Genomic DNA, 9,517 nt, shown 5'->3' on the forward strand with positions numbered 1-9,517 from the left:
TTAGTCAGTGAGTGTGACATGTTAAACAAATGTGGGTGGCAGAAGCTTTGATTCCAGGGGGCTTGTCTACGAGTTGAGAGCTGTGGGGTTTCTCTGCTGTCTGCCCTGTGTTCTTCCAACTGATGGTGTCAGGAATAGGTTCTTTCTCCTCTTCTTAGCCGCATATTTTCATGACATAGGCACATGACATCTTTCAGCAGTTACAACTGGAGGCTACAAATCTGATGTAAATAAATCCAACTTTCACAAACCTACATATGGTTTGAACTACATTAAAAAAAAAAAAAAATAGCCTGTTCCTGTACAGCTGCTCTTCTGCTCTGTATGGGTAGAAGTACTGGAGTACTGGGATCACAAGTACCATCTATGTGTTCATATGCAGTTTTGGTCACCAAAGATATTAAGCTCTTAGAGGGCATCCAAAGGAGGACAATGAAGATGGTGAAGGGCCTTGAGGGGAAGCTGTATGAGGAGCAGCTGAGGTCACTTGGTCTGTTCAACCTGGAGAAGAGGAGACTGAGGGGAGACCTCATTGTAGACTACAATTTCCTTGTGAAGGGAACAGGAGGGGCAGGCACTGATCTCTGCTCTGTGGTGATCAGTGACAGGACCTGAGGGAATGGCCTGAAGTTGTGTCAGGGGAGGTTTAGGTTGGATATTAGAAAAAGGCTCTTTGCCCAGAGGGTGGTTGGGCACTGGAACAGGCTCCCCGGAGAAATGGTCACAGCTCCAAGCCTAACAGATTTCAAGAAGTATTTGGACAACACTCTTGGGCACACGATATGACTCTTGGGTGTGGTCCTCTGCAGGGCCAAGGGTTGGGCTCGATGATCCTTGTGGGTCCATCCCTTCCAGCTGAGCATGTTCTGTGATTACCCTAATGTATAACTAAAATCTAGCAGGTAACATCTTCAAAGCATTTTATAAATTAATTACTTTAATTAATTAATTAAAGAAATGTCACAAACAGGAAAGAAAGTACTATAATAACAAAAGTAGCTTTATTTATATAATTGCTACTTTTTTCTAACTGTTTTCAGTAGGTCAATCTGGAATGTCTGTTTCAGAGCTGGCAGTCAGGTAATTGTCTCTTTTAAGAAACATTATTACAGAAGGAGTTCCCTGGACAGCATTTCTGTAAGAATACTCATGCAGAAGTGCAGAAGACTGCTGCCCAAGAGCATTAAGTTTGCTTAGGAATAATCTATATTGTCAGGAATGCCTTGAAAAATATCCAAGAGGGACTAGAAATCTTGTATTTGTAGAGCATGGATTTGTCAGCTATGAAAACAGAGGAGATTTTCGATTTGACTTCTTGCCCTGTTTGGACTACCTATGAGCTAACATAATTGCACTTAGAAGGAAAATTAAGAACAGAGCCATAGTATTTGTAGCTGAAGAAGGTAAAGAGCTAGTTTGCAGTATGGCCATAGGGCAATGCTAGTAGCTTACTTCTGATTTCATGGAATAAAGTAGGTGCTTTGCCATTTTTATTATTGTATGGTGAAATGGTCTCCATGTGTGGGTTTATAGTTACTGAAGGACTAAGATGCCATACCCTTGCTTTCCCTTAGGACACTCAGAAAGGGAAACAGCCTTTAATTCAGTTTTTCTTCAGTCTGCTTGAAGAAAATAGTTTCAAAGCAATACCTTGATATGACTGCTGAATGTATTTAATTGTGTTCCATAGTACTGAGGGCCAAATAACTCAGCAGAGAAATGCTGGGAGTATACTAAACTAGGATACAGTTCACTCTTTTAATCTTCTTTTTATTTCTTTTCTCCCTTTCCCCTGCCTTCCCTGCCCTCCTGACCTCCCTCAGCTTTGTCTTGGAGGTACTGGGAGTGCCCATTGATGAATATGAAATAGAATCTTATAGCCCCTGATAGCATTAAACATAGAGTGATAGAGGCTGGGAGCAGGTCCTGCCCCTCTTCTGTTACTGACTGCTCAAGCTGCATGTTTGTCGTGGACTCCAGGTGAACATTGCAGTGAAGGCAAGTGCTCGCACTGAGAGGCAGTGGCACTGCATGTCTTTAAAAACAGTGGTGTCTGCTACATGCCTGCTGCATTGCCAAAGAGAGACGTGGGGACATAGTGCAGTTACTCTTCCTGGCATTGAAGAGACAGAGCAGGCGGGAGCTGTAGCTGCTCCTTTTCCAGAACTGACTCCGTGTTAGTGGGAGCTCACGACACTTTCTGTTGGGCCCTGTCCAACACATGTACCTTCAGGCCCTTTGCAAACCAGGTGTTGCCTCTCTAATGAGTCTCAGTTTCTGGGCTGTGGGCCATGTAGCTGAAGACTACCACAGCTTAGCAGGACTGGCCCACGAAAGCTATCAGAAAGACAAATTCCACCTCCCAAGACTCTGGGCGGGCAGGCTGCCTGGAGGAGCTGCTCCTTTTGACTGCCTGGATCTTTCTCCCTTCAGACAGCTCTGTGTGAGAGCCACTAGATCTGCTGGGAGCTGTGGCACTAACATTGCACCTGGTGCATAGAGAAACTCCCCAGTTAAATACTGTCTGTGATCTTTCCTTAAGGGTTTTGATAGCACTTTCTCAAAGCCATGCAGGTAGTTCAGCAAATGCCAGCAACTTGTTTTTTACTGACTTGATGCCTTGCAGAGAAGAGTCGCATCTCTGCAGGTCCTGTTCTCTCATTAATCAGTCTGAAAGTCTAGTCCAGGTAGGTCATTCCCTCTACTTTGTCTGCCCCTTGGCACGGATCTGGGAATGTGGTGTTACAGGAGCTTCACTGCTCCCAGATTTTTCAGTGGTAATAGTTACTTTCTGGCCAAATAACTGAGAGTTACTGATCTAGAGACCAGTTAGCCGGCATCATTTGGGAGTCAGCGGATTGGAACTGAGTAGGAGGAGCTGCACCAGCTCATTTGCAGACTTTTCTAACCCTGCAACAATGTGAAGACAAAGCACCTTGATTAAAAACAAATAAAAACCTGAGTCTGGCATTCTTGGCTCAGTGAAAGCTCTCAGTTGTGCTTGGTGGGTGCCTGTTGTCCTAGTGCAGTGGAAATGTATTTCTTGTTTCTTTGTAGCTATTTTATCTCTTGGGAATGGTGCATTATTTTGCACTTGGTTATGCATATTTTTATATGCATATGTTGCTCGATGCATAAAAAATATGGTGTAATTTGATTTGTGTGTACGTATGTCTTTTCAAAGTAAATTCGGTCACAAATGTTTATTAGGTTAAATTAGTATAAACTGAGAGGTGTCGATATTGCCCAGTTTTCAATAATATTTTGCATTTTTTTAATACAATGATTATTTTATTCAGTCTAAATGAAATACATAGCAGGGTATATAATGCACTTATGCAGTAGGATCTTTATATAACTTAACCATAATACTGGGTTTAAGAAACATCCATCCATTTTTGTATATGAGTACTGAATATCACTATTTGCTTCATTGTTTTTTGTTTTTTGTTTCTTTTCTTTGCTTCTGCTGCTCTAGGATTTTGGCATCATGTTTACACATCACATTGTAACAGTCACCCTGATTACCTTCTCATATGTAACCAATTTGACACGAGTGGGAACCTTGATCTTATGTCTCCATGATGCGGCTGATATTGTTCTAGAGGTGAGCTAATACGTATGTCATCCTGTCAGTAGGTAGAATCTTTTTGCTGTGCAAAACAAGTATTTCCTAAGCTGAGTCCTGTTCAAGGTGGTAACGGTGATTAATATTGTATATTTGTTTAAATATATTACACTTGTAGCAATGCGTGTTTCTGACTTCAGGCTGATTTATCCCCTGATAAGTTGCTTGCACAGAGAAGAGACTGGTAATGCATTGCATGCCAGGGAGGCTTACACACAGATTTTAATTACAGCGTGATAAAATCAAGAGCTCAAAGTTGCAAAATCTGGGAAGTAACCAGGGATAGTAACCAGGGATAGAAGCTCCTGGTTCTTGTCTCTGACATGGGCTGAGGAGCAATAACCCTGTCTGCAAAAGAATCAAGGTGTCACTGTGTTTCTGCTGTGCTTTGCTGGACTGAGTGTGTTGGACAATTTAGTTCCTGTTTGAGCATGGGCAGTGAGCTGACCTCCGATTTTCCAGGGTCTCATGCCTCTGAATCCCAATGCCAGCATTAAGCATTTGGATTTCAAGGAAAAGGGATGATTGACATTCTTTTAAGTCAAAATGGTCTGCAACTTCCATAGCAACAATTTAGAGATGTTATCATCCTTTATCTGCATCAGTTATTAAACAGCTCTTGGTGATGCTGGGGTTGGGCTATCTATGAACTCTGCATCAGGATCAAACCAAAGTTAATAACTATTTTGTCTGAAATTATTTTTATTAAAGTACCTGCAAGGATCCTGTTATGTGAGAATATAGTGCCACTGGGTGAGTCCCCTGTTGCAAAATCAACATCCTGCCATTCTGATTCAATAGTAAATCCCAGTTGTAAATCTGGTTTTATTTTTTTTATCTTCTTTTAATCTAGAAGGCACATGACTGCCTGAGATAGAAAGCAAAAGAGAATGTGGAGTTCTCCTCATAGAATAATTGCATCTTTACACGTTTATTTTTCTCTTTTAGCAATGTGTGTAGCTAGCTGTGGCTTCACCTAAACTTTCTTCATTCTCCTTTTCTCACCACCAGCAGGACGTACTGAAGATGTTCATTCTAGATCAGATCAGTGTCTGTGGAACTATAAAAACAGCAGAGAGCAGCCATAATGGGCTAGCTAAAACCTTACCTTGAATACAGTGAGATAGATATTTTTGCTCAGTTCCTCTGTTTATTCACTGAAAAAGAGGAATTGCTGGTTTTCTCATGTGATTTGCAAACATTCAGCAAATACCCTTCCTCGTGAGGCACATACTTCAGTGGTCTTTCTGGTCAATTCTTTCAGTCTGTTATGACTGGAAATTCTGCTAGGGCAGTGGGGCATAGTCCTGGTGCCATATAAGAGGAGATGAACTCTTACACACTGCTGATGGTACCGAGAGGAAAGTCAGTGCAGAGGGAAAAAATGATCAAACTGCAAAAGAAGTTGGTTAAATATCCTGCCGTGATAGGTCAGTTGTATACCTGACCTGTTCTACCTATTACATATTTCTAAAAATGAAAAGCTATTTCTGGAAGCCACTAAACTCTTTCCACCTACCATTTCGTAATGAAACATGTCCAGTGGAAAGCTGGAATGAAACATTTTTGCTATTCTCATTGCAGAAGGTAATGTGAATTGGTGGCAATACAGAAGGTGAGGTTTTTTCCTACAGGTGTTAAGGCTTTTGTAGGTATGGAAGAATCATGGTAGGATATCAGGATTTATAGCTGTTTTCTTAGGTCTGAGTGAAAGTTATCTTGGATATTCAAAGCAGTATAGCCATGGCAGGACATATCAAACGTAATTTGCTTACCTAGGAAGCCATTACATTAACGTAAACTGAAATCTAGGCCTCTGAGAAGCTACTTTCAGAGTCGAATCCCAGCTACTCGTTTATGTGGTCTTGGGTATACTTACAGTGCAGTACAGCTTGTGGGATGAAAACTCTGTGACCTAGCATGTTGAAGCACTTACAATCCCACTTATTTCGAGACCTTGAGACTTTCCAACTTCAATTAAAGAGCACTGACAGTTTTAATGCTAGTCTGTGCATGTGAGTGGTTGCCCATGTGTGAAGTCACAGTTCAACTTGATTCCTTTCTGTCAGGTTCCATCTATCTCCTAACATACTTTTATGAAAAAACAGGGAATGGAAACTTCAGACTAAGGCAATAGCTCTGCTGTAAAACACAGGTATTTAAACAGACACACTAGCAAGAGTATATGAAAGAACTGTGTTACTCAATTGCAGTTACAGTTTTTAAGCTCTGAAAATTGTGTTGTATTGTCTTAGGTGGCCAAAATACATCCAACAGCAACATATTCTTTCCCTTTTTTCTTTTTTTTTTTTTTTGGTAGTCTTTTTTAATCTATAATTTATAGATTTGTTACTTGAGAACTGATGACCCAACAGCTGTACTGTTTTTGAGAACTACAAGTTGCTATAGCAATATCAGCTCCATGCACTATGAAAACAGCTTTTTACAGTGCTGCCATGGAAATACATGCAGAATTCCTACGTGAACTTTGAATCATCTGAAAAAATCAAGGAAGTTAGTAATGCTTCTGCTTTACATGTTGCCACCAAAATGTTTTCTTTTCCTTAAACCAGGCTGTGAGTAAAAAACTGCTAGGAAACTAGCACCAGGTCTGATTCAGAAGGGTTATGTTTTCTTTGGAGCAATGGTGGCTTTCCACATGTTTTTTGAGCTTCCTAACTTGGTTTCTGTTAGTGAGGAATATTCTTTATATTCAGGTTTTTAGTTGAAACTTGCATTTGGTTTTGGCATCCAGATTGTTTGATCCTCTAGCTGGAATTCTGCATTTAGAATAGTATTTTCTATGCATAGTTGTAGTAATTTTGCTCCCTCTTAGTCCTCTGGAAAGTCTGCACAAGTATCTTGTCAGTATGGGAGCTGAATACAGGTCCCCTCAGAGAGGGCTTTGAAGGGGCTCCCAGTGACTTCAGTGGACACAAAATCAGACTCATGTACTTCATTGTGCAGTGACTCTCTGGATACATTTGACAGAAAGTGTGAAGAAAGACTGTCCCTGCCTTGAAACAGATGTTATTTTAAAATAATTAACTGCTTACACACATGAACACCATGGAAGCAGCAGTGATATCTGAAAACAAGCTTGCTTGTACATACCATTTACTTCAGGGAGGAGAAGCTAAACAAACTTCAGGGAGGACCAGTGTTTTTAATAAGGAGTAATTAGTCCTTCAATGGGGAAGAGTTAGAAGACTGCATGAAAACAAATGAGAGAGGCATGTAAAAATAGGCATAAGGCAACAAGCTGGAAAGGAAAAGTTGGAAAGAGAGGGGAGGAGAAAAGTCTTTGAAAAAGACTTGAAGAGGAGTGATATAATCTTTGAGGTGGAAACTGTTCTGTATAGGCCAGAAAGGAAGAAGAGATGCTTTAGGAGAAAGTAGGGTATGGGGCGTAGTAGAGGAATTGAGACTGCTGGAAGGTCAGAGAGCATGGAGTAGAGGGAAGGTAGATGGACATTGAAAATGCAAGTAGAGCATACTGCTAAGGTGAGAGACAGGTAGGTAAAGAGACTGGGGACAAGAACAGCATAAACACAGTGGGGATCAATAAAAGGTTTAGAAGAGCTTTGTGAATCTGAAGTTGTAGGGTCTCAAAAAGGAAATTGAATGGGGGATAAAGAAATTAGATACTTACTCTAGCTTTATGCAGTGTGGTTTGTTTTTTCTTCAAAGAAGACATTTTCCAGCTGCTTAGTAGAGAGGAGCTACAAGATCACTATGAGGTGGCACAATGAAAATGTGATTTCATAAAAATCTGATTTCTTCTCTTACAGCTTATACACAAGAAAACTCAGTTTTCCTCACAGAAGTAAAAAGACATTTCTTTCTTTTTCAGGCTGCCAAAATGGCAAATTATTGCAAGTGTCAAAAGCTGAGTGACCTTCTGTTCCTCACATTTGCCATTGTCTTCATTGTCAGTAGGCTTGGCATATTTCCCTTATGGTGAGTAAGCACATCATTGTCCTCGAATGCTAAACACCAAACAAGCTTGGAAATAACTACGCTGTAATTGAACATGATTCATTGACATTACTCTGTTTTCCACAGCACCAAGGAGAGTTACAGACATAACCAGGTGCTCAGTAGCCTATTTGCTAGAATGCCATTGTGTTTACTGTGTGCTGGACAAGAAACATATGGGGCTTCTGCTGATGATAAGGTAGAAGTGCATAGGAGACAACATATCTTCAGGTTAGAAGTTAGTCAGCTGTGTTGTCAAAAAGTTAGAGGAAAATTAAAATAATAGTCACCAAAAACACTGACCAAAGGCTAAGATTGAAACTGGGATATTCTCAATAGCTTTCAGTGCACACTTTATGAATGTGTTCAGATTAAAGAAAATTACAGTGAACTAAGTAAAGTCTGGCCTGCTTAAATTGGTGTAAGGATGTTATTGTCATGCAGATTGCAATACTGCAGGCTACTCCTTTTCCACCCCTCGTTTGAACTGAGGTTCCTGGGGCAGCTGTGTAATGCATACATCTGTAAGGCTGTTAAACAGGTGTTACTGTAATCTCACCTCTTCCCAAACAAAGACAGCTGCTTGCACGTGCACATACTCTTTCTTCTAGGTACATACACAAGCATGCACACAAGTGGAACATAGATGTTTGATTCTTTAGCTAGGGTTTTTAGCATCCAAAAGGCAGCTGGCTAATGAGAAAATACACTGATATACTTCACTGCAGAAACTCATTCAAGTTTCTTTGTAAACCTGTGCACTATATATGAGGAGGGCTGAAAGAAGGCATTGGCCTTGCTCTTTTCTTTTCTGGATCCTTCCTTTCTCTCGTATGAACAGAACTAACACAAATCTCTCTGTTTCTCTGTATCTTATGAAAGTAAGAGGTGTCTGTCATTGCATTTGAAAATAACAGCGATGAGATTTTGTTCTTGGGAAGCACCACAGACGCCAGAAATTTTACCCTTTGCAGAGTGTGTTTAGAGAGATTACCACCAAGCTCCTTGCTTAAGCATGCAGAGTGGATCTGTGGATGCCAATGTCAACCTCCCTGCCATGCTTGCCTTTGAAATCCTCTATAATAATATCTCTTGGGGTTTTGTTAATGCAAACAAGATAACACTAAGGTGCCCTCAGGGACCTGTGTCATCAGCTCTGCTTAACAGTACAATGTAGAAGTCTCACTTAATGACTCCAAAGATAATGTCGTAATGCCTGGTCCCTACTGCGCTGTGAGTTGGCGAAGGACCATGACGAAAAAAGAAAATGGATAGACACACTAACTGCATGTTTAGAAACACTTGTTAATTGTTTCTTGAACAGCTTTGCTTCCTTTTCTTCAGTCCTTCCTTGAAGCCAACTTGGCTATTCACTGAATTTCTGTAAATGAAGTAAGCTAGTCTTTCCACTTTAATGATGTCAGATAGAAACAATGGTGGCCCTCCTGCTCACTGGATTTCATCTGTCTCTTCAATTCTCATTTATATTGAGAAATGGAGGGAGGACCCAATTTCACCAGTTCATTTCTGCCACTGGAGACTGCAGTACATGACTCTGCTTCAGAGGAGGCTCAGTCAGGTGATGACAGGATGAAAGGGGAAATCATACTTGATAACCATCTGTGATGAAATTACTGGCTTGTAATTACATAATCCAGTAGTTACTGGATGATGGGGCAGAGTGCACCCTCAGCGAGTTTACTCACGTTGCTCCTGTGGGAAGCAGCTGATGCACCAGAGGGTTGTGCTGCCATCCAGAGGGAAGGAACTTCAAAAAGATGGAGAAACAGCCAACAGGGACCTCAGAAGTTCAGCAAAGAGAAGTTCAAAGTCCTGCCCCAGTATTTTCTGGAGGCTGACCAGCAGGAAAGCACCAAAGGAACGGGCAGTTCCAGTGGAGCCAGCCAAGTG

At 41.0% G+C, this 9,517-nt stretch overlaps 1 protein-coding gene across 2 annotated transcripts in view; it reads left to right on the top strand.

Moving 5' to 3' along the window:
* Positions 1-9,517, top strand: part of CERS6 (ceramide synthase 6) — a 115,450-nt gene that overhangs the window by 85,682 nt on the left and 20,251 nt on the right. For both annotated transcript variants that reach the window (XM_027911513.1, XM_027911514.1), the window contains exons 7-8: positions 3,479-3,607; positions 7,482-7,588. In XM_027911513.1, coding sequence (XP_027767314.1) covers positions 3,479-3,607; positions 7,482-7,588 — 236 coding nt within the window. The remainder of the gene's footprint in view (positions 1-3,478; positions 3,608-7,481; positions 7,589-9,517) is intronic.

This window comes from Empidonax traillii, unplaced genomic scaffold (assembly GCF_003031625.1).
Source record: "Empidonax traillii isolate 1590-97213 ecotype Southwest subspecies unplaced genomic scaffold, ASM303162v1 scaffold33:size3420811, whole genome shotgun sequence".
In the NCBI taxonomy this organism is placed as follows: Eukaryota; Metazoa; Chordata; class Aves; order Passeriformes; family Tyrannidae; genus Empidonax; species Empidonax traillii.